At 44.7% G+C, this 26175-nt stretch overlaps 1 protein-coding gene across 7 annotated transcripts in view; it reads right to left on the bottom strand.

The window, feature by feature from the left end:
• Positions 1-26175, bottom strand: part of TMEM268 (transmembrane protein 268) — a 116199-nt gene that overhangs the window by 12641 nt on the left and 77383 nt on the right. For 2 of the 7 annotated variants that reach the window (XR_014785953.1, XR_014785952.1), the window contains exons 14-15: positions 14646-14945; positions 11524-11765 (exon numbers count right to left, since the gene is read on the bottom strand). Coding sequence is in view for 1 of the 7 variants with exons in the window: in XM_084821415.1 (XP_084677541.1) it covers positions 14888-14945 (58 nt within the window). In the remaining 6 variants the exon portion in view is untranslated. Of the gene's footprint in view, positions 1-11523; positions 11766-12067; positions 12641-12681; positions 14946-26175 lie in introns of those variants that run through there. The other 5 variants (XR_014785954.1, XR_014785956.1, XR_014785957.1 and 2 more) reach the window with 4 other exon arrangements.

The raw sequence follows: 26175 nt of genomic DNA, 5'->3' as shown, positions 1-26175 counted from the left end.
AACTGTGAGTTGCTATAGTTGTCATTTTTTGTTTTCGGTCCCTTCCCTTGATCTCTAGCAGTTACATTTCTCCTTTGGGAAAGAACGGTCTTTTCTCTAGTGCATATGTGCAAGAGTGCAACATTCATGAGTATGAAGGCACTCTTCATTGCACATCTTTCCATTTCATCGTACTGACAATTTACTAGGGATGTACGAAAGTGACTTATCTTTCGCGGATTATGTTGATGGTGGGGCGGGAGGCATTCCATCCCTCCCCCCGGAATCCTCGATGGGGGGGGAGGCGATCAGTTCCTCCCCCCCCGGAATCCTCGATGGCCGGCTGTGCTCCGCGGCAGCTCTGCGGAGCAGCCGGCCAGGCCCAGCCCAGCCCAGAGCCGTCCGCAGCTGGATTTCCGGCCGTGGAGGGCTCTGGGGAAAAAACAAAACAAAACCGCGTTCACAAATGGCGGTGGCTACAGCCGCCGCCATTTGCATTCCTTATTTTATTCCTTATTTTTGGCCATCTGAATCTACGTAAATATTTACGTAGACTATGATGGCGAAAATAAAGGGGAACGCAAATAGCGTAGCGGGAGCTATTTGCGTCCCTTTTTGATTCACCGTTTTAGCCTACGTAAATCTTTACGTAGGCTAAAACGACGAATCAAAAAGGGATGCAAATAGCGCCTGCTACGCTATTTACGTTCCCCTTTATTTTTGCCGTCATAGTCTACATAAATATTTACGTAGACTAAGACAGCCAAAAATAAGGAACGCAAATGGCAGCGGCCATAGCCGCCGCCATTTGCGTACGTGGTTGTTGTTGTTTTTTAAACCCACCCAGCCATGATAGGCTACATAAAGATTTACGTAGCCTACCAGGTCATGTTTTTTTTTAAAAAAAAACCTAGCCATGATAGGCTACGTAAATCTTTACGTAGCCTATCACATCTTTTTTTTTTTTTTAACAAGACTGGAAATGGCAGTGGCGTCAGCCAGTCGGAAGACCAGCCCCAGGTAAGTCTCGTCCCGGGGGGGATCCGTGGGGGGGCGGGGGGGCAGGCCGTTCCACCATGGAGTTCAGGGGGCCGAATGCACTGGCATTCGGCCTCACCGAGATCTGTGGCGGAATTCTCTGCCATCCCTACAATTTACACACACATATGGCACATAGCATGTGGTGGGGCCATGGGGGGATTCGGATTAGGAAACAGCAGGGAAGAGGAGGGTTAAAAGTGTCCTCCCCCAGCCTGCCATATCTGCATATACAAATTGCTGGTGATCTGATCAGAAAGAGAGAGACTGGGTTCAGACAACACACCATGGCTCATCAGGGGTTATTTAACCACCCATGTACCACCCGCAGGTGCCAAACTGCATGCGCAACCCCAGTTTGGAGGTTGTCTTGTTGTGTGCACCCAGCAAGTGTGGGTTATGCATAGGCGCATACAGATTTTGGGCTTCATCACACGAAGCTTTTATCCTGTGATTGAGTTTGCTCCTCCACAGAAGTTTGCGGGCTCTTTACATGACACCATGACCCTCCTGCACTAAATGCCCTTTGTTCATTTTTTAAATAGATGGCAGATAATGAGCTATCAAATTACCCTGTTGTGTTCTGCTTCAGTTTCCTTTGTGAAAAGAGTTAGAGCGGCAAGAAGAGGGGCGAGATCAATGAAAGATGATGGAAGACTCAGATACAGGGAGAAGGGGGGGGAGGAAGCACATGTAAAGGGAGTCAGTGGTGATCCTGCGTTTAAAACTGAAGCAGAAAGCCCCGTTTTAAATGCAGGATTTTAGGCTGGTGTAGAAATGCCCTTTGTACAACCCATTCTGTCTGCATTTCACAGATTGCCAGGTGCCTTTCATTTCATCGTCCGCCTTGCATAACCCTAAAACAGACCAAACTGCATATTCAAAATGGCAGCTCCATGCACCCCGCATGCATCACAGCTTCACCATGGGTTAAATAAACCATGGTGGGATGTCGTGTCATGCAAACAGCCCCAGTGAGAGAAAATGGAGTGCCCCTCCCCCAACTCACTTTGTTTCTGGCCCCGCCAACCACTGGCATGTGACCCCTGACACATTATGCTCAAGGGAATCTGGTTGGTGTCAGAAAGGTTCTCCATGCCTGGTTTATAATGAGCATCCTGGAAGGGGAGTATACTAGGTTTGCAAGGATGAATACCAGAATACTGTATGGCCCTATGTTAAGGGTGAGTTGGCTGAGTCACATTCTGTCATTATAATCAGAAATTGGGTGGAGGCAGTAGATTCTTATAGTGAGTAAATGGTTCAACAGATCGATCTAAAACTTGGTGCCATAGGAGAGGAAGGATTGACAATGGTCTGTGCCAATGTTGAGGTAGAAGAAGCAAGAAATTGCTTACTTATAGGAGTTTAGATTTTGACAAGTGCCAACAAGTAGTTTGACTGGCAATCTCTCTTTTCCCCCCATAGTATTGCATGGGGTTACATTTGTAGTAGCATTTCTCAATTTGAACAGAGTCTTCTGGGAAACAGTTCATTATCATAGGTAATGGAGAAGATGTAATATGTGCTATGTCCCAGAAGAAGCACAAAGCATTTGTAGGTTTTGAAAAAAAGTGAGATTTTTCACCCCATTTTAGCGTATAGAATTTCATAAGTTCTTATTTGCAGGGGGACAAAATGGAAGGTGAGTGCACCCCCCACCCACCCCCACCCTGCAATGGCAGCATCACAACAGTGTTTGACCCTGATGAGCCAATGTAGGGAGATCCTTTCTGAGGGACAGCATAAAATGAGAGACAGAGAGAGAGAGAATGTGGGGAGACTGTACAGGGCCATAGAAGAGGCAAAATCATGTGATATCTATCTAATATTATTAATATATGCATATGTATGTATGTATGTATGTATATATATACACATACATACATACTGTGTGTATATATATGTATGTGTATATATGTATGTATGTATGCATGTATGTATATGTGTATATATGGAGATGCAGATTGGCTGATTTTTTAATGATGACTCCGGAAACAACATTTGTTGTCGTTCAGTCGTTAAGTCATGTCCGACTTTTTGTGACCCCATGGACCATGGCACGCCAGGCCTTCCTGTCCTCCGCTCTCTCACGGAGTGTGCTCAAGTTCATATTCATTGCATCGGTGATGCTATCTAGCCATCTCATCCTCTGCCATTCCAGGTTCCTAAACAATATTGTTCTTTACAGCATCGGTCTTTCTTTTCCCCACCAGACACATCCACAGCTGAGTGTACTTTTGGCTTTGGCCCAGCCACTTCACTCTTTCTGGCGCTACTTGGAAATTCCCTCTGCTCTTCCCCAGTAGCATATTGGACACCTTCCGACCTGAGGGGCTCATCTTCCGGCGTCATCTCTTTTAGCCTTGTGATACGTTCCATGGGGTTTTCTTGGCAAGAATACTGGAGTGGGTTGGGAAACAGCATAGACCTCTACAATAAGGATCCTTTGCTACAGTTTCTGCCACCTGGAACTTGGACACCTAATATTAACAGGAATCCAGTCCTAGAAACCTTTCTCCTATCAGTGAACAGAATCATTAACAACCACACATCAATTCCTACTTATCATAACTATTCAAAAGAAGAAAGAATAGCCCTAAGAACCCTCCAGATAAGAAGAGATATTGTCATCAAGCCTGAGGATAAGGGTGATGCTGTCATGGTACTTAACACTCTAGACTACATAGCAGAAGGTCAAAGACAACTAAAGGATGAAAAAGCATACAGACTTCTTGACAAAGACATTACCACTGATATCAATACTCATATCATTGCAACTATACTAAAACTTAAAAGTAGAGAACTTCTAAAAGAGGAGACAGCTGATCTCCTTGTTAATCCTAATCCCACCCCTGGAAGGTTTTACACGCTACCAAAAATCTACAAAACCAGCAATCCTGGATGCCCCATATTCTCAGGCAACAACACAGCTACGGAAAGGATTTCTCTATACACTGACTTAAACTTACAAAACATGGCGCAAAACCTCCCATCATATATCAAAGACACCAATGACTTCTTACATAACCGAGTTTCTAAACAAGCAGTATCAATTCCACAACAATACAATACTAGCTACCTTATCTCTTTACACCCACATACCACATAATGATGCTTTTCAGGCTTTCAAAGAGTTCCTTTAAGTTAAGACCAGAAATTAATTCTAACAACCCTCCAACAGAGGTTATCACAACTTTGGCAACACCAGTCCTGAGTTGCAACAACTTTACAAGCAATGGGGAACATGCCCTACAACTACAAGGCACAGCTATGGGGATTTGCATGGTTCCATCTTATGAAAAGTCTATTTATGAGCAAATGAGAGACGAGATTCTCAAAAAGGCCATTAACAAACCACTTATATGGTGGTGATACATCGATGGCATATTTCTGGTTTGGACAAATGGCAAAGATTGCTTGGAACGATCTAAAAATTACATTAACTCCATTCATCCAACTATTAAGTTTGGATGCACTACTGATAACCCACACATCACTTTCCTTGATGTCCTTCTCACCATGGAAAACAACAAAATAGCCACTGATCTCTACAACAAACCTACTGATGCCCACACCTACCTTAACTAGAAATCCTGCCATCCTAAACATATAAAGAAAAGCACTGTTTATAGCTTAGCTCTCATAGCTTATAGCATTTGCAACTGCAATGCGTTATATGTGGGGCTGCCATTGAAAACAGTCCGGAAACTTCAGCAGGTCCAAAATAGGGCAGCAAGATTGTTAACAGGGACTGGCCAGCGAGCTCATATTATGCCAGTACTTTTTCAGCTGCACTGGCTGCCAGTCCATTTCCGGGCCCAATTCAAAGTGCTGGTATTAATATTTAAAGCCCTAAATGGCTTGGGGCCAGGTTATCTGAAGGACCGCCTCCTCCCATATGTGCCTGCCCAGATCTTAAGATCATCCTCAGCAGCCCTTCTCCGTGAGCCCCTGCCAAAGGAAGTGAGGTGGGTGGTTACTAGGAGGAGGGCCTTTTCTGCTGTGGCACCCCGGCTCTGGAATGAGCTCCCTAGTGAGGTTCGCCTGGCACCTACATTGTATTCCTTTCGGCGCCAGGTGAAGACCTTTGTATTTTCCCAGGCATTTTAGCATTTTAGCTTTCTAGACTTTTAGCTTTGCTGTTTTAAATCTGTATTTTAAATTCCTGCACTGCTGCTCGGTTTTATTGTGGTTGTATCATTACATTGTGGTTTTAATATTCTATATATTTTAAATTGTTTTATTGTGTGCCATTTGGTTTTAATTTTTGTGAACCGCCCAGAGAGCTTCGGCTATTGGGCGGTATAGAAATGAAATAAATACATACATACATACATACCAAAGAAGGATCAGTGAAATGAAAAAGTACCTTCTTCTCCGAGGATATCCTCTACCTGTAACTGATTGCAACATCCACCAAGCCTCCATCGTTTCTAGAGCATCTGTATCTTAACAGCTGATGAAGGCAGAAGCCGAAACATTTTGTTAGTTAAATTTGTTAATCACAATTACCTCTGTGTGTGTGCGTGCGCACACACAACATATATATATATATATACACACACACACACACACTAGTTTACAGACCCAGTTTCTCACAGATGGGAAAAGCCGTTGTTGATACAGTGAAGGCTGCAAGCAATCTTACACAGCTGTCAGAGCTGGACACATCCTTCCGGTCCTGTTTGAGTGAAGGGATGCCTGTATGCCTGTTGGCACCCCTAGGCATGACTCCTGCTGTGGTACACCCCTGTAGCCCCATGAGGGAGCAATTTTCCCACTTCATCCCCCTGAGGGAATTCCCCTGACAAGGTGTTGCCCCACAGCAGTAGGTAGGGAGGAGGCCTAAAATATATCTATAGTTTTGTTCAGGAAGAATGATCTCAGAATATATATTACACATCCATACACATAGCTCAAGGGGGCGGGGGAAACACCGCAAGAGAGAAGCTATGACAACGAGATGGCAGAACTGCCACATTCAGGTGCAGTCTACCACTGCAAGCACAAAATGGCACAAAACTAGCACAAAGCTTTGGCACAGGTGATACGATAATGTTGGTTTGGGGCAGGGGGGGTTAACTACGACTCTGCTTTTTGATGTATCCGTACACAGTTGTGGGTGGCAGCACAGAACTCAGGATTTCTGGTACAAAACTTTGGCATCTGTTTGGAAGGGATACTAGTTGGAGTGGAGGTCATAGTTCACGGAGCCAAAACCTGTTTGCATGGTAGTCTGTGACTGAACACAGAGGTTCTTTTTTCTAACTTCCTCCAGCAGCTTCTCTTTTGTGAAGACTCCCCACCCCATCCCGGAGAGGTAAAAAAACACAACAGTAAAAACATTCACAGGGAGGGGAGAATTTCTAAGACTTCTCACTGGGAAGCTGGGGAGGAGTTTCCTTTATCTTTTAAGTTAAGTTCCTTTTATTATACTTTTAAGTGTAGGAGGTGGCCCAGGGGTGTCTTTCTGGGCGGGGGGTCCCCACTTTAAAAATGTCCCGCACACTATTGCATTGTTGGAGGACTCTTAACGCTGAGGCTTTTTTAGCCAGCAATGCTTCCCGGAATGCTCAGGACACCGTGTGATATTACAAAGTCTCCGGAGCATTCAGGATCTGCCTCCTGGCAGAAAGCCTCAGAGTTCCCTGCTGCTATGAGCAAGAATGGGGCTTTGAATGCTTTGCAGAAGGGATTGGTCCCTCCCCACTTTTGTCCAGGTATGGGCACAAATTTTAGCTGCTGTAAAAAGCTGAATAATGATTTCCCAATCCTCCAACATGACTCCTGGTTACAAATAACCAAGCAACCCCATTAGAGCAGGTTACCCCAACCTCCCCCCCCCGAAGTGCTGGACTACAACTCCCATAATCCCCCAGCCAGTAGAGCCAGATTCCAGCTGAACATCAGGAAAAACTTCCTGACTGTTAAAGCAATACGACAATGGAACCCATTCCCTAGGAAGGTGGGGGGCTCTCCCACGCTGGAGGCATTCAAGATGAGGCTGGACAGCCACCTGTCAGGGATGCTCTGACTTGGATTCCTGCACTGAGCAGGGAGTTGGACTCGATGGTCTTGTAGGCCCCTTCCAACCCTACTATTCTATGATTCTATGATCCTGTGACCTCTAGAGGGCCCAGGTTGGGGAAGCCTGAATTAGAGAGCCTAAAAACAGGATAGCTGAAATAAAATTTCCAGTCATTCTTTCCATTCTTCAGACACGCCCAGGAACCATATGACTTCCATCCACTAGAATTGCATTATGGCCCCAACTAGTGTCATGGATCTTAATGGGGTCATTGTTCTACCAACTCTTATTCCCACACAATTCTGTGGGGGTTGGGCTCTAAACCCACTTGTTTAATGCCAGGTGGGTGTTTCCCAGAATATAAGTAACTCTGTTTGAATCCTTCAATGCATGCGAGTGGGCATGGGGAATCCCCCCTGTCAAAGACCACATTCCCTTGGGGGAAATTTCTGGAGGCGGCCTTTTAGTAAATGGGTCCGAAGCCAACAAGGGGTGAAACCAGAGCCAACAGTTAGCAGGGAACCCCTTTTTCTCTCTCTTTCTTTCTCCCCCTCCCCTTTTCCACCTTGCTCAGCAAGCTACCGGAGAAAGGGACAGCTTGCTCTCACCAGAGGTCTGAATTGATCACTTGCCAAGGTCTTTTGAAATTAGAGTGAGAGCTTCAGGATGCCCAGCCAAGCCTTAATATAAGTGTGGCTTAGGATGCAATCCTATGCAAGTTTAGACAGAAAAAAGTCCTTCACATTCCCGCATTCCTCAGGCAGCATTGGTGGCTATAAGGGTGCAATCCTATGCACATTTCTGCCTACATGTGCATAGAATTGCACTCTCATAGGTTTAAAAAGGGGGAGAAAAAGATACTCTCATGTTAGTGACTGCCTATCACAAATCTGAAGATGCATTTTCCTTAGTGGATGTAGTATGGGGTCTTGCAGTACCTTACATGACAGATTACTTATCTCCCTCTTGTGCTAATTTCAAATGACATTATTATTATTATTAATCATTATCAGTATTATATTAGAACAAATTCCCACTGCAAAAATTTTATTTATTTATTTATTTATTTCATTTCTATACCGCCCAATAGCCGAAGCTCTCTCAAAGTGCAAGAGACTCAAAGTGACTTACACACACAAGTACAGAAATCCCTAATTAATATAACAGAAAAAAACAAAAAACAAAATCAATAAAAAGTCAACAGCCTCCACTGACCAAGAGTCAAGAGTGATGGGAGGCATAGTTCAACATCTCGGGCCACAGGTTCCACACCCTGATCCAACTGATCAGTTGGTTAAACTCTGCAGTCCTAATGCAGTCACTTGCATTCAGGTCTAGCTGACTATCATCTTTTGCAGTCAGTACATGATGGAAAATACTGGGTTATGTTTCAAAGCTCACCAAAAGATTAAAACTGAAACTTGCTGGTTGCACTTTGGGAAGGATGAAGTGGCACTGTGTACCCTTCCTGACATTACGTGGGGCTATATTTCAAAGATCATGTGTAACAGCACCATCTAGTGACAGCCACCATGAGTTATGTGTTTCGTTAATTTGATGTATGTATTTGAAGCATTTTTACCTTTCTCTTCAGCTGAGAAAGGCCCGCAGAGAAGCTTACAAAGCTCATATTAAGACAGCTCCTTCCCTTAGGTTTAAAATCTAAAAGATATAACACACAAGAAAAGGGACATGGGGAGGGAGGAGGAAAACAGCAAAATCAGGCAAGAGTTCTTGCTTACAAATTTCTTACAATTACCAGCTGGGATAGAAACAGTTAAAAGAGTGGAAGAGCCAAAGGTTGCTGGTGTCTCAGCAGAGCCAATGCAGTGCCCTCTCTCTGCCTCTGCTGAAGCCTGATGGGTTGGTGGCTGCCATGTTTAGAGAAGCAGGTAACCCATATGAAACATGAAGTTCATGTTTTTCAAATCAGTACTTTTCAGGGGACCCCAGAAGTGGCAGGAGTGGGAGGAAACAAGGAAGGGTTACAAGGTTAAATTCTCAAGGATCCCAACTGGACTACAAAGACATGATTCATGAATGTTATACATGGGGAAAGAACTAGAAGTTCACTGTCCAGGGTGTGGCCTCTTCACTCGCAAGCTCAACTCTGTCTCTCTCACTCTCCTCTTGGTTCAGCCTGGCTCCTCCTCTCACAGCAGCCCTCTGTTCCCAAGACTCAGCAAGCAAGGTGGTACAGATAGCAGTCGGGTACTAGAAAATGGGCTGCACCTCTCTGTCTTCTTTATGAATTAGCCTTGGCTACAACAGAAGTCTTTTTTGCTCCATCATCCTTGGCCAGGAGATGGTGGATAAGCCCTTCAGGCCAAACACAGGAGAGGTTCTAGCCCAGTCCCTCTCCTGGGGTCCCTGATAGTCTTTCTGTTCAGTGTGGAATGAAGCCACCATGGAGTGTCCCATGAGTGTAACAGAAATGACACAGTCCTGAAGCTACTGAGTCCAGAGGAATCACAATATTTCCCTTAGGCCTGCTTGAAACAATGCATCCTCAAGCTCAATCAGACATGTCATGATTCTGGGTTTCATGCCTCTTTTGGAGAAATCCTCCTCAGAGGAAGACCTAGAGCTCCTGGAGGTAAACTGCAGCAAAGAACAACCCATGCCAAGAGATGGACCAGGAGGAACCTGGGCCCTTGGAGGGGATATCCAAAGCCCCGTCCCTGAAAGAGGAGGAGAGGTCCATCTCTTCTGAGGTGGAGGCTGAGCTTATGAGATGGAGGTTGAGCAACCACCTAGCCCTTGAGAGTGGCAGGGTCTCAAGAGACATGCCACAACCATCTCTTGTGATAAGAGGTGCCCAGTTGCAGCTTCTTGTAAGTGGCTTCTTGTGAGTAGGGCCTCCCTCATGAGGAGGACTTCTTCCAGAAGCTATACCTGGGTGTGGGCTGAGAGACTTGACTATATAAACCTTCCGTTGAGAACATCTATTGTGACTAAGAGACAGGAAGGGGGGACACGGACCAAGCCAACCAAAGTTGTGAATTCCTTGTTTGCATCTCATGCATAAGCACCAGACAACCCCATATCATACATTTCAACTTTAAAATGTTGCGAAACAGTACAGGAAGCCAAATTATTACTTCACCCATCCAAGAGGATGTGGTTTTCTTATCAAAACACTCTTGTGTATAATATGGGTTGTCCTTAAATTCACCAGCCAGAAGTGAACAACTGGAAAATAGACCATTTGCATTAACAAAAGTGTATTTACTAACTCCTATTGTTAATCATTTCCTTTTGACTTAGAAAGGCTAAAGCTTCTAGAAATATTCCATTGACCTTTCTGTTTGTTCATGAGTAGGGATGTATCTGTCTCTTTTGTTTTCTATGCTATCTGCATTTTTTCAAGCAAAAGTTTGTTCCATCCCATTTCTGCATCAGTCTGTGAATGTTTTTTTTTAAGTTCTTACAAAATGCACATTTTCATGCACATACTAATTTGCATTTTTGCTTTCACACTTCCTAAAGTACACTTTTTTTCAAGCACTTTCCCCTAATATATGCTTCTTTGAATGCCATTGTCCTTAATATACAATTGTTTTTAATTGGAGACCTTCCTTGCAAAATTCAGAGAAGTGCACGAACCAAAGGGTAATTGGGAAAGGAGAGTTAGGTTGGTTCGTATGACAATGTGAACCAAATGATTTTGTCCCTGTCAGGGTCCCCCTTGTGACCTGGACCCCTCGAGCAACTCCTTAAGGATCTCTTGCCTCCTTAAGAGTCCCACCTTCCTGCTTTTAAATGTCCCTTTCCCAATAATGTGGGGGTGATTCAGACACTTGGGTATTTACCACAGCAGTTTACTAGTGAATTTAAAGTTAGCAAATCACAACTAAAGGTATTTACAGAACAGAGCTGAGTGATACAAAAAGCATTAAGAGAAAAAAAAAAGCTGCAAAAATGCAAGTTCCTTTACCCTAGCTGTGCTTAGATTTCTCCAGATTGCTTCTTCCTGCTCTCTCTCTCTCTCTCTCTCTCTTCATGCTCTGGTCTTCCCCTCTTTTTATCCCCTCCTCCCCCAAAACCAAAAGTACTGTTGCAAACCTGAAGAAATTGAACTTAACTCAGAATACTGAAACCAGGGAAATGAAATGACTCCTCTCGGGGTTACCCCCTCCCCCCACAAAAAAAGACAACCCAGGCCTCTAGGCCTGACTTTTTCTTTTCATTTCCTTGCCTCTGTAGGCTACAAACCTTCACAGTTCCCATTTAACATGTTGGATTCAAAGTGGGAAGGAGCCATTCCTGCAGCCTGATCCTATGCACACTTACTCTGGTAAACCCCCCAAATTCAATGGGAGTTACTCCAAGCTGTACAGCTCTCCCATGTTTCGCATTCAGTGCTCATTCACTGCAGCATGTGGGGAAAAGGTGATGGTTGGTATTAGCAAGGCCATCTACAAAGACCATCTCCAAACATGGTCACAAAAATGCAGAATTAGAGGGAAAGTTACATGATGGGATCCATGTCCAGTTTTGAACAAATTTCCAAGCTTCTTCCAAAAGTAACAGTCTTTTGTTTTTGTTTTCTTACACCTCCATGAATGAAGAGACGCGATGGTTCATCTAGTCTGTAAGTTCTCACACCCATTGATTCTTATCCTATCAAAATCTGGAAGTACAGTCATGATTTGCCATCTAGTCTTGAAGTTCCTCCATCCATTAAACTTACTTGATTCTCGATCTGGAAGAGTAGCTGTAAAAAGAAGGAATTGTCTCAATCCTATATTCTAATTGCAGACTCTGGAACCCATTCCCGAGGGAGGTGGTGGGCGCTCCCACACTGGAGGCGTTCAAGATGAGGCTGGACAGCCACCTGTCAGGGATGCTCTGACTTGGATTCCTGCATTGAGCAGGGGGTTGGACTCGATGGCCTTGTAGGCCCCTTCCAACCCTACGATTCTATGATTCTACTCAATTCTCCAAGTGTGGATCCTTCTGTAGCCAAATCAACACCATCCACACAAAAAAGGGAGATAGCATCAGGCTTGGGTTTGCAGAAGCACAAGAATACTTGGGGTGGGGGGGAAACAGCTCAATGTGAAATAAAGCTATGCAGTAGTCACATAATATTAGCTGAATGGTGGATCCTGGGAGAAGGCAAGGCTTGCTGGAACTCTGAACTGGAGCCCTCCACAGAGCAAGATTTTGTTGCGTCTTATATCAGTCTATATTCTTTCCCTGGGGAAGGGTTCCAAGGAAATTCTGGACATGTTATTACTAAGTGATGATGAAAAAAATCATTTCTTTCAGTAGCTGATGGAGCTAAGTATTTATTCACAGGGTAGTTTTGTTTCTCCTAGCAGCCCGCACCATGGATGAATGGGTCCTGGTAAATGTGCTACTGTTCTGAGGATCATCTGTGACAAACTGTAATAATACTAATCTCCTTTGAACATTGTGCCTGGTCACCTGATCGGTGCATAAAAATGATGTTTTCTTCCCCTGTTTGTGGTAACCAATGGTTTTTAACAGAGGAAACATGACCTGACTCTGATAGTCAGTGGGTGTCTGTTGTCACTGGTTTTTGACAATGATATGCATTTGCTGCAGAAAACTCATGGAATGACCCTGTGTGGTCCATCATCATCAAAAGATTTTGGAGTGGTGAACAGCAAAGATAAAAGAATAAAACACCATGTTAAAACAAGTAAAACATTTTTTAAAAGAAACAGGTTCTGATAAGACCTTAATAAACTGTGGCTGTCACTCAAGGACAGCTTCCCAAAATAACAATGTCTTCAGGAGGCGCCAGAGCAACTCAACGTTGGCATCTGCCTGACCTCCAAAGGCAGGGAGTTCCACAGGAAGGGGGCCACCACAATGAAGACTCTTCTCCAGGTGGACTCCATCCGGGCCATAGGTCCATGTGGAACCATCAGGACCATGCCCTCTGATGACCTCAGTGATCAGGCAGGTTGGTAAGGGAGAAGGCGCTCTCTCTGGTATCCTGGTAAGGGAGAAGGCGCTCTCTCTGGTATCCTGGTCCCAAGTTGTTTGGGGCTTTGTACACTAGTACTAATACTTTAAACCTGGCCCAGTAGCAAATGGGTAGCCAGTTAAAAGGAATGGATGCCCAGGAAGCCTTAACTAATGTAGCATTAGAGACTGGGGTGATGAAGGTAGAGAGCAAAATCAACCCACTCATTGGACAAATGGAATACATCATCCCACTTACCCCCATCCTTGATTTCTTTGGGAAACACATCCTGTAGTTGCCAAGCAACCACATGATGCTCTCTTTGGCCAGAATGTGATGGTAGAAGAATATTTAATAGGGTTTAATATTTATTTAAAAATACAGGTGCATGTACAGCAAACTACACTTGCTGTAGCAAGTGAAAGCAACGTCTCAAGCTGACATAGGACCATTCATGTCCAGAAAGTACAATCACATGTGGTAACATGCAGTACAATTAATTGTAAGAAACTCTATGTAACAAGGATAGAAGGAACATGGACGTAGCAATGCTGTAATCACAGAGTCTCAAATAATAATATGTGATTCAGGCATGCAAAATGGTGTAACATCTACCATACAGAAATGAGTACAGTTCAAAAATGTGTCATTTTAACAATTAATAATAATGAGGGTAAACATACATAATTTATGTCTACCCCACAAGTATAATTGCAATTCAAAAATGTATCTTAATAGTAAAGGTTAACAATTTTAAGTATGCTCATACAAGAATGAATTCAGTTCATAAATATCACTTTTGAAGAAATAATAATAATAGTGAGCAACAGTAAGTTATCTGACAGCAACTCCAGAAGTTAATGGCATTTCTGTGCTTCATCAGAAGGATGAAACTATTGTTTATGTGTTAGCAATATGTAGCCAAACTGTATTCTTCTCAAACACTATGCCCAGTTCTGATGAAACAAGATAGGGAGGCAAAGATAACTCTCACAACAGCCTACAGCAGATGATGATGATGATGATATTTACTTATACCTTAGATAATTACCTGAGAACTTGAGAATGTTTGGGACAATTGATCAGAGTACTTCCATGACCATTTGTCACAAGCTATGTAAACTCCAAGGAAAGAAATATTGATATTGTCCTAAGATAACAAAATAACAAGGCAAACATTTAACATTCATGACTGATTACAGCCACTAGAGGCTTGCTAAATGTTAGCATCCAGAAGTTTTAATTTTACCAAGTATATTCCTGGTCAAATCTTGCTCCTAAGAGAAGAAAATAAATCCAAACATGTGGGAAGTAACCCATGGCTTGTAGAAGAGAGAATGCCACCAGGTAAATTTATATGGTATCATCAAGGTCAGCTGTAGTAATGTTAGTATAATAGTTAAAGAGACAAGGTAGCTATTTAGAGTTGTTATTATTATTATTATTATTATTATTATTATTATTATTATTAAATTTATTAATCGCCCATCTGGCTGGTCACCAGATGGGCGATTAAGTTAAGACATGGACTGTACACGTTAAGCTCCAATTGATATGGACACCACCAAATGGACATGGACACCAGTTAAGACATGGACTGTACATATTAAGCACTAATTGATATGAGGGACACGTAAGGATAGACGGATTGCTTACCGTCCATTCCGTGGCGTTGTCCGCTGGGGGGGAGGCGATCTGTTCCTCCCCCCGTGGAATCCTCCGGAGTGGCTCCACTCCATGACGATTCCACAGAGCCACACGCTGGCTCTGTACTGCTTGCGGCCGCCATTACCATATCACAGGCGGTCCGGAGCCAGTCTGCTCTTCCGGAGGGAATCCTTGGGAGGCGGAGGTAAGTGATCCGTTCCGCTGCGGATTCCAGAGGCCGGATTCTTTTTTTACTCATTTGGGTCCGCAGCGGAATTCTCCGCCATCCCTAGGGACACGCTGATATGCCTGCAAAAGAATGCGAAGAATTCAAGTAAAGAAAATCAGACAGATCTAACTTGTCATTTACGCCCACCAGAGCCATGGATTTTAGTTCATGTGTCCAGAAGGCTTCCCTCTTGGCCAATACCTCACATCGCATTTAAACACATCGCATTTAAAAGGGATCTGATGAATATGTTCCAAAGTTAAAAAAATTAAATGAATCAGGAAGATGATGTTGTTGCACAAATAAGGAAGATGACATTGTTGCACAAATCAGCTTTTCTGCTCTGTAATTCTTACCCTGAGCAGTCTGGAGGATTGTCCCATGTATAACTTAGGACAAGGACACCTGGTAACATAAATAACATGTTCCAAACTTCAATTAGTAAATAATCTTAAAGGATGCATACCTTTAGAAGCAGGGTTTGCTTGGAGATTGCATTCAGTGGCCTGTTTGCCCACTGAGGGAAGTCAGAGATGTTTTGTGGGGGTATAATCTTTCCTATTCTGCACACAGATAACAAGATTTCTATGGGTGGCAAAGACCTTTCATTGTAGAAGTGTCTGTAGCCTATAATGTCTGGCCTTAAGAGATAGCTGATAAAGTTATATGCTCCTCTGACAGTCATTGAGGTCCCCCCCCCCCACCCACTCTATACTTGGGCTTTTATACATTGAGCTTTAATAGATTATGTATTATTTCACTGCTTAGGTTTAATTTTTTTAATTTTATTTTTTTAAGAGAGACACTGTATGGTGTAGCGGCTACAGTGTTGGGCTGGGAGTTGGGAAATCCGGGTTCTAGTCCCCACTCAGCCATGAAGCTCACTGGGTGACTTTGGGCCCGTCACTGACTCTCAGCCCAACCTACCTCAGAAGGTTGTGGTGATGATAAAATGGAGAGGGGGAGGATTATCTAGACCGACTTGGGTTCCATAAGGAGGAAAAAAGGTGGGATATAAATGTAATAAATAAATGTGGGTTTTTTAATTAATGATGTCATGAGCCCCTTAGATCACTCTTTTAGGAAAGATAAAGTATATTTAAAAATAAAGAAATAAACAAATGCAGGAGAATCATAATACGGCTGAATTACAGCCTTCTTCTCCTAGGCAATGCTTCCCCAATTCTGAACTGTTCCAGCTGCACTGAAATACACTGGACCACTCATCGAGAACTGAGCACCACCACCCCTCACACACACATGCACCCAATAAGGACGGATGGGTCAGATTATTTTTGCCCCTTGTCAGTTTTGCATATATTCATTCTTAAATCCCTCCCCTCCCAATTCTGCATTAGTGTTCGCGTGTGTGTGTGTTTAAAAACTGCACAGAAGTTCATACATATTTTTATATTTGCATGGAAAAATGCACATTTTATACACATTGTATGGCAAAATACACATTTTAATATGCATGGTGAAATGCACAACTTTATATGCATTTTGGTTGCATTTTTAAGCCAAAATCTGCACCACGACATTCAGGGAATTGTGAAATTGGAAAGGGAACATTTTCTGATCCGCACATTCACTTGGAAGGGGTGGATCTGGTAAGTTTGCTTCCAAGTCTGGACTGAGCAAAATCCTTGTGCATCCCTAGTCCCAAGCGCGTGCACGCACACACACACACACACACACACACATCTCCCTTTCGAGTATCCACTGTACTTTGTTGTGCAGCTTACTCACAGTAGGAGTCATGCTGCCCATGGGGTTGTGATGAAGAGCAGGACACTGAATTCTGTAAGGTCCAACTGGAGAGGACCTACCATCTCCACACATGGTCCATAGTTGAAGGCCAAAGAGTCCATTTGGTTTTGCCCAAGAGTGCCCCTGGATAAGATATTTGAGAGGCTTTGGTCTCAGTAAATGTATTTCTGTGCACCTTAACAAAGTAGGCCCCTTATGCACAAGGAAAAGAGATCTTACAGGGCTACTGTGCCTGTTTCCCTCTCTGTCCACCCATCTCCCCTTGAAGGTTCACATACATTTCTCAGGAATAAGGCCAAAGGCATTAAAGTACTGTGACATAAGATAAGTTGGAATCTTTCCCCACCCTTCAAATACCAGAGCACACAGATCAAGAACCTAGGTTTTATTTTTTTAAAAGAAAATAAGTTTCAGTCAAGAAAATCAATATAGAGCAAAATGTTGGTTCTGGCTTCAGTTTGTATACTCACCTAATTGATATACTAGACTGGCTGGTTGTATCTTAACATGGCTACAGAAAATCCATAACAATAAATACAACCAAAAAGTCAGTTTGTGTTTTTAAAAAACAAAACATAAAGTCCCTCTCTGCCTTCTTGGAGAAGATGCAGCATGGAATCCAAAGAGAGCTTCTGCTAACTCCAGTCTAAAAAGACCCTTAAGAAAAGGGTGTATATTTCTAGGATGCTTGGCTGTGAAATGGATGGGGGCATCAGTGACTTAGGAATAGTTCTCTAGTATAGAATGTAAGATTGGGAATGTCTGAATTTGACAGGCCTTCTCGAAGATTATCCAGCTCAAAGCACATTCAGTGCCTGGGGTACAACAAAGATACAAAATGGTACCAACATGGCCCCTTCGAAATTGTGTCAGGTTGGCCCATTCAGATTTCCAGAAGATTCTGTGTGATTCCTGTAGCTTACCAATAGGGATGTCAGAGAAATCCGCAACAGAACCAAATGAGTTCGGATTTTCATGAATCTGACCAGCAGATTCTGCAGCAGACCTGCTTTCCCCTGTTGGGCGGATTCTGCGGACTTGTGGACTGTTTTTCTAACCACTGGGAATTTTGCACAAATTTCATCATAGGAAAATACCCCCCATTTTTTTTTTTAAACAACCAAAAATGTGCATTTCCCTCATAGGCTAAAGCGTAAAAATTGACATTTGGGGGGAATTTGTGCGGGGGGGATTTGCACATATTTGCATGTGAGAATTTGCACAAATCTGGGAACTATTAAAAAATCCAGTTCCATCGATGAGCAGACTATGGACCGAAAGGCGCCTGACAATCCGCGAAACACAGAACAGATTTTACACAATACCATGTTGTCCAAACTCTCTGTTTGGACTAAATGTGAAGTCCCTTCACAACCTTCTTTTATGCCTAGATTGGAAGGCTTTTATTTTTATACTGTATCTAACAGCCATGGGGGGCTGTGTTCCTGATTCATATTGGAGGAGTCATTTTTACTTCTGAATAAAGGAAAAATGGACTGGGAGCTGCATGCTACTTACTGAATGTAATAGTTTGACCCTGGACCTAAAAGACTGTTCTTCTGAGATTTCCCTCCAGCTGGGAAAACTAGAGCAAGATGGTGGCATTCAGTAAATGCATAAATTGCATCTAGGAAACTCCCCACCCTTTAACAAGTGCATGATGGTGAAAGGATTAAAGCCTTTCCACAATGCCACGTCATGCATTTTGGTGACAAATCGTTGCATTATTTCAGCCAAAGTATGTGGGGGGGAAATCCTGAGATGGTGAAAAACTGTGTTTGCTCTTTCCACACCATCAACAATTTCTCCTTTGAAATCTCTTGAATAATCGTAAGTGCCAGTTAAACAGAACAATGGGGATGGCAGAACCCACGGCCTTCCCATCAAAGCCTCTCACTCTTCTCTGGGGTAGACATGCGTCATGGCCTCCACCTGATGGTTCTGATGCGGTTAGCGTCCCAGTGACTTCAGTGCTGCAAATTGCTGAACTGCTCCATGAAGTCGGCACACACGGGAAACTGAAGTCAGCACTTTAGCTCGCTTCCTGAAGTTAGATCAATCTCTGAACACTGGGAGCCTTTTTCCCAGCATGCTGGGACACTCTTGACTGTCAGAGCAACCGCATGAGACACTGCACATTGAACCTGTGAATTCTGAAATGACTGGTCCTCTTTACCCAAGCAGCTTCTTTTTGTGTGTGTAGGCACATGGAGCAACTGTCTGTTGGCTTCTTCTGCTTCCTTTTGAACTATGTATATATGCTTAATGCTGGCTTTGGAGTTCGGGGGGAGGGCAGGAGAGCTTCCCCCAACCTGGTGCCAGTGGAGGCTGGTGGCTCTGATGTCAGTGGGGTGTTGAATCCACTCTGGGTTTCCGACAGAACCAGACAGATCTCTAAAGGAGCTTTCCAAGGTGCTCTAAAGGATAGCTCCTTTAGAGTTCTGACTGGTTCTGACTGAAACCCACAGCGGATTCACTGCACCACTGACATCAAAGCCACCAGCCTCCACTGCGTGGGTCCCTCCAGATGTCTTGGACTCCAATTCCCAGAAAGAGGGAGAGTTTCATAGAATCATAGGGTGGGAAGGGGCCTACAAGACCATCAAATCCAACCCCCTGCTCAATGCAAGAAGCCTGATTCCCAGGCGGTCTCCCATCCAAGTACTATCCAGGGCTGACCCTGCTTAGCTTCCGAGATCAGACGAGATCAGCCCTTTGCTCGACGTCATAGAATCATAGGGTTGGAAGGGGCCTACAAGACCATCGAGTCCAACCCCCTGCTCAATGCAAGAAGCCTGATTCCCAGGCTGTCTCCCATCCAAGTACTAACCAGGGCTGACCCTGCTTAGCTTCCGAGATCAGGCACATCCAGCCCTTTGCTTGTATAGCGGCACATCAGCAAAGCAACAAGGAGGCCCAGATCCACTATGGATGCAGTCAGTCTTAAGTTGAAACATACAAGAAAGATAGACAGACTAACACAGAGTAACTTCAAAATATATTTAGAGCTAAATGTTTCAGCTTCCACCTTCCACATTAGCTGTGAGATTAAACATACACTTGATGATCGCTATAATTAGGGATGTACGAAAGTCACTTACCTTATGACGAAATTGATTCGTGGGGGGGGGAGGCGCTCCGTCCCTCCCCCCCCAAATTCTGGCCGGGGTGGAGGTGCCCCGTCCCTCCCGCCATGAATCCTGGCCGGCCGGGTCTGCAAATGGCGGCGGCCGTAGCTGCCGCCGTTTGCGTCCCTGCAGTCAGCCGTGATAGGCTACGTAAATGTTTACGTAGCCTATCACGACTGAGTGAAAAAGAAAAAAAAACCTGCGCGTACGCAAATGGCGGCGCCCATGGGCGCCGCCATTTGCATTCCTTAGTTTGGCACGTCTAGTCTACGTGAACATTTACGTAGACTACGGCGAAAATAAGGGGAACGCAAATAGCGTAGCGTCTACGCTATTTGCGTTCCCCTTATTTTCGCCGTAGTCTACGTAAATGTTTATGTAGACTAGACATGCCAAAATAAGGAATGCAAATGGTGGCGCCCATGGGCGCCGCCATTTGTATATGCGCGGTTTATTTTTGTTTTTTTTACTCAGCCGTCATAGGCTACGTAAACATTTACGTAGCCTATCACGGTATTTTTCAAAAATCTAGCCGTGATAGGCTACATAAATCTTTACGTAGCCTATCACTTTTTGGGGGTTTTTTACTGGAAATGGTGGCGGCGGCAGCCGGTCGGAAGACCAGCTGCTGCAGCCGCCGCCGCCGCCGAACCACCGCCGAACCGCCGCCGCAGCCGCCACCGCCAGGGAGATTCGCCCAAGGTAAGTCCCGTCCCGGGGGGGGGCAGACCGTTTCGCCACCGATTTTTGGCATTCAGCCTCCCCGAGATTCGTGGCGAAATTCTCTGACATCCCTATTGCTATTTGAATTTATTTCCCCCTTCCCTCTTCATCCTCCTTTGCATCACGTCTGTTAGACTCTAAGTCTGCAGGCAGGCCTCTCTGTCTGTCTCTCTGTCTCTTAACAAAAAAGTTGTACAGCACCCAGATGATTTTAGGCACTTTGTTATTGTAAATAATAAAACAGGATATCAAACATTCATAAGAACATAAGATGAGCCTTTAGATCAGTCCAAAGGCCACTCTAGTCCAACAGCACCTCCTACTCCTTTTCCTAACAGCTGGTACTGAGCGGTATTATATAGTCACCATGCCCAGTGGCCATTGATAGCCTTCTTCTCCATGAATTTGTCTAATTTCCTTTTCGAGTCATCCAAGTTGGCGGCCACCTTTACATCTTATGGTAGCGAATTCCATAGCCTAACTATGTACTATATCAAGATATGCTTCTTTTTATCTGCCCTGATGTAGGCAAAACAATACACCAGCAACTGCAGTGTGTCAGATGACAGGCTGTGCATAGCATGACACCTTAGTATCCACTGGCATTTGCACTAGAGATAAGATGCAGTCACCCCCACCACCACATCACTCACAGACTGAACTGTTAGAGACAGTGGATGGGTCTGAATCTTGAAGGACTGCAAAGCTAGGAACGCATGTGGGCATTTTAAGATGGTATCTACAAAGGACAAAAACTGGAACAAAGCCAGGACAGTAGTTTTCCCAGGGAAAGCGATAAGGAGAGGGAACAGGACTATGGTCCTGTTCACACATAACACTAAGCTGTGAAAGTTAGCCTTTTCTTGCTAGCCACAATGGCTTAGAGTGTGGTGTGGGGGGAGAAAACCTTGTTCCTTGTGGTTAGTAATACACTCCACTAACCACCTCCTGCTAAAGGGTTAAGGGGCTCCGGGGTGGCTTATCGTGTCATCTGGTACCATTGGGGTGTACAGAAGCCTAGCTGAAATGCTCAGTAGCTGCCTGCACATGAACACTCTTGTTCATTACAATGGGACTTGATCAGGGCCCCTTTCCAGTGGGTCGTGTCCCCCATAGCTCAGTTCCGTCTCCCTCCCTGCTGCCCTTAATGGCGGCCCAAATCTACCTCTTTGCCTTGCCTCGTGGCTTTTATTGGCTTGAGCACATTAAACAGACATCTTCTTCCTGGTCCAAATCAGCACTCCACTCTGTAGATTTCAACACAAATAGTGCCCTATGTGCATGATGAACACAGCCTGCCATGAACAGGTTTTTCGAGCCACACCCAGGAGAATGGAACTCCTGTGTGCTGTGTGAGATTAACACACAAACCAATTCAATTGCTTCAGGCAGGCAAGATTCCACACAACAGAAGGCTGATTATTTGTACAACTCGGCTTTGGCAAATAAAAAGGAGGCAGGGAGGGGGTGGGGAGGGTGCACGTAGATATCAAATCTAAGGACAAGGCATGGGGATAAAATAAATAGGGATTTGACCATTTTGCAATGAACAGTTCATGGAGAGAGTGAAGAGAGGCACCACAAATACAGAATAATGGTGTGTGTGTTTGTGTTATTTGACCACATGTTTTAATTATTATTTATGGATACCCACACTGCTCTAGGGATGTGAAAATCCACCAATGTCTGGCCCAGGGGATGCCCATTGTGGGGAAATCTGGCCCCCTTAGGGCTTAACAGATTTCCCCAGAGTCCCTGGTGCAGCTTGCGGATTTCAGCATAATGTTTTCTCAGTAAAAAAAAAGCAAGATGCACAAATCACTGCCACAATGTGCATGTCTTGGGGAAATTAAGGCTGCAAGTAGTATATTTTGTGCAAGTTGCGGCCATAAAGTGCCTAGTAACATGAAAATTGTGGCAGTAATTTACACATAAATGAGCACTTCATAGCCGCACATTGTGTAAAATACACTAATTACAGCTCTCATTTGCCCAAGGTACACAGATGGTGACCACGATTTGCATAACCTGATGTTTTTGGCAGAGAAAAAGTTAAGCCAAAATCCGCAAGTCATGCCTGCAGAGATAGCCAGACTGCTGTGGATTCCGCAGGTTGGGTTCTCAGGAATCTGACATCATTCAGGTCCATTGAGGATTTCTTCAGCATGCTTACTCTGTTCCCTGATACTGCTCACAAACCCCATATGTCCAAGCTGACTAGTAGAGTGCTGTGCCAAAAATTTATCCAACTTTTTTTTCGATGATTCTCAATCAATTTGATAGAAAAGAAATTGCTTTTGAAAAGGAATTCAAAGGAGGAGAAATTTTGGAGAAATTCTCATGAGTTGGGCTTGAGGTTCTTGGGCTTCCCTTACTCATGAGGTGGCTGAGGAGTGTATGAGATTGTCCTGTCTGTCATTGCACAGTCATCCCTGTGGCAGCCTGTAGCGTCCTCTGCTTCCCACACTTCAGTTAAAGCCATTGTGAGGTAGACATCATTAGGGGTGTATGAACCCCACTCACCCCCGCCTGGGGGTCCACATAAACCAGGGACACAAATGGCATACGTAAAGATTTACGTAGCCTATCACAGTCAGGGGAAGGGACGCAAATGGTGTCCGCTAGGCCGGAGCCCATTTGCATCCAAAGACTGGCTGTGGCCAGAAGTCCGGCTGCAACCAGCCCCGGCCGGCGACTCCAAGGACTTGCCGCAGAGTGGATCCAGGCGGGGAGGGTTCCGGGAGGGAGGACCAGATCGCCTCCCCCCCCACCACAGGCCACTCAGCGGACTCCAGGTAAGGAGGTTTCGTACACCCCTACAATGGACGGATGTGTAATAGAAAGAGAAAACACACATGGCACCCTTGGCCACCTTTCAGTGATTAGGAAAACTCAAAAAGACCACCAAAAGAAGTTCAAATTTTTGCCTTAGAAAAGCGGAAGCCTCAACACAGTTGATGCTGTTGCTGCCTACAAAAGCAGTGCAGTAAACCAAAAACCCTGTGGAAAAAAGAAAGAAGGTGTGCTGCAACTCCTGCAAATAGTGAGCCCTACCTGTGAAAAACTCTGGGAGAATTTCTCCTCCCCTAAGAGAAATGCGGTGAAGTTGTCCCCCAATTTCTCTGCCCACAAGTAGGCTGGAGATTGTTGAGAGGCCCTTTGTGCCCAGCTCTGGACTAGAAGGACCTCTGTTTTGCTCACATTTAATTTCAGCTTGGTTGCCCTCCTCCAGCCCACCATGGTCTGGTCTAACACCTTTGTGGATGCAGTTGGAACACCTGACCCAACACCTGTTCCAACACCTGTTCCAATCCTTCCACAGCCTCCCCAGATTGGGTGAAAAGATGTAAACTGGGTACAACCTGCATGCTGATGGCAACCCACTAGGTACCTTGGATGGTCTCTCCCGCTGGTTTTGTGTAGATAAGTGTTCCCCAACCCAGCACCCTCCCATCGCTTTAGGCTACAACTCCCATCCCTGACCATTGGCCAGGCTGGCTGGTGATGATGGGAGTTGTAGTCCAAAACATCTGGAGGGCGCCAGGCTGGGGGAGGCTGGTGTGGATCAGTGAAGTTTGGTGGCTCCCAGATCAGTGGGACAGTGAATCTGCTCCAGTTTTCAGTCAGAACCAGTCAGAACTCTAAAGGTGCTTCAAACCTTGGATAGCTCCGTTAGAGTTCTGACTAGTTCTGACTGAAACCTGGAGCAGATTCACTGTCCCACTGACCTCAGAGCCACCAGCCTGCACCAGTGTAGATGTTAAAGAGCTCAGAGGACACAGCTAAGCACTACGGGTTGTTGTAAACCTAAGACCAAGGCATCAAGAAAGAGTCCCCCAGTACGACCATCTGAACCTTTCCTCCAGGAAGAAACCTAATCTCTCCTTAATCTCCATCCTGATAAAATAGCCTAGAAAGATACCCTAATTGACAGTCTCAAAAAGCACCGAGAGGGCCATCTGAAATAGCGGTGCACCCCTTCTGTCTTGTTCCCAGAGTAGATCATTAACAAAGTTGGCCAAATATGTTTCCATCAGAAAAGCAGAGCAGAAGCCAGATTGAAATGGCTTCATTGACCAGTAGAAACCTATGCGCTCTAGGGCTTGTTAACTCTTAAACTGGACCCTGTTGTGGTGCCTTTAACAGCAGCTCACTGCAAGGCCCTTCACAGGACATCATGTTCAGCTCCCTGTTGGGAAAGGGCTACGCATGCTGGTTTCTAAACATCACCTCTGTTAGAGACACAGGAGCAAGCAGAATTGGGTGTTTTTATGGCCAACAGGCAACCTAATGATTCTGCTACCAGCACTGAGGGCTCAAAAGCCCATGAACCAACATTCCAGTTCTGCCCTTGATATGCCAAGTTCTGGCTTGTCTCCACCCAGGTGCCCAGTATTCTTGAACGTGCTGTTTGAAAACCCAATGCTAAAATGGCATCTGGAAAGTCAAATTATGGCTACAGCTGCTGGCTTTAAGAAGGGCTTAGCAACGTCTGATGAAAACAAAAAAGCTCACTTTCTGAGAAGAGGCCATTAAGCAATGCTTCCTGGGAAGACTAAGGCCAAAAAAACATACAAGCATGTTGTGGTTTGAAGTTGACTTTCCCTTAAATCAGTTGAGTGTTATTACCATTAGCCAGTTATGCTATTCCCACAGTGTCAGTATCGACAGACCTTCTCCAACATGAGTAGAAAATATTCTCCCTCCTGCCTCCCGCAGATCCTGGCCCAGATGGCCTCAAAACTATAGTCAGATGGAATCCCATGAGCATCTTTCGATCCTCCCTGCCAACCCAGTGGAGGGTGGTCACTCCGTTGTCAGTAGGGCAGTGAATCCGCTCTGGGTTTCCGTCAGAACCAGTCAGATCTCGAAAGGAGCTATCCAAGGTGAGCACCTTGGATAGCTCCTTTAGAGATCTGACTGGTTCTGACTGAAACCCGGAGCAGATTCACCCACCAGTCTCCATAGTGCAACCCTTTCCTTCCACTGCCACTTGGCCTCCCCTGAAATTGGCAAGCTCACGATAACATCGCATTAGTTTCATTGCAGAGCAGTTTCACCATAAAATGGACAATGATTTCCACTAACCTTCTTTTGGGAAAGAATGGAGAAGGGTGGGGAGAGACAGAGAGAAGGCAACAGGAGAAACCAATAAGGCTTCCCCCCCACCAGCACCGGTTGCGTACTGGGAAGAGATGTGAAAAAACCCTTCATGTGCAACATTACAGGGAGGGAAAATTGTGGGTAGAATACTCAAAATAGGCTTCTAATAGAAGCCTTCTGTTCGAATCCTTTGCAATATACACAGACACACACAAAAAAAAAAAACACAGGAAGGCCGAACTGTCATTGTATATTTCCATCTCAATGGAGGGGCGGGGGAGCTCTCAAAGGCTGTAGGCCCTGTAGGATATTTTCTTGGGAGAAAACCCCACTGAAATCAGTTGGACGTTACCTCCGAATAAATGAAAGGAACATTACTCTGCATGGAAAAGAGCTGATTATTAAAGTATTACCTATTAAGATCTTTAAAAAACAAACCCTTCTTTGTTAGAGGCTGGCACTTTGGGAATCCCAGAATCAAAGCCCTCTGATTTCTGGTTCTCTCTGCTGTCAGCTTTACATGAGGGAGCACACAGCTGCTCAGAAACACCTGATCCCCTCCCTGTCCTCACCTTACCGTGAAGCA

Source organism: Heloderma suspectum, chromosome 14 (assembly GCF_057233095.1).
Source record: "Heloderma suspectum isolate Gila_16-S chromosome 14, 16-S_ref, whole genome shotgun sequence".
Classification (NCBI taxonomy): domain Eukaryota; kingdom Metazoa; phylum Chordata; class Lepidosauria; order Squamata; family Helodermatidae; genus Heloderma; species Heloderma suspectum.
The sequence above is the reverse complement of the archived record's forward strand: the minus strand, read 5'-3'. Positions and strand labels throughout refer to the sequence as shown.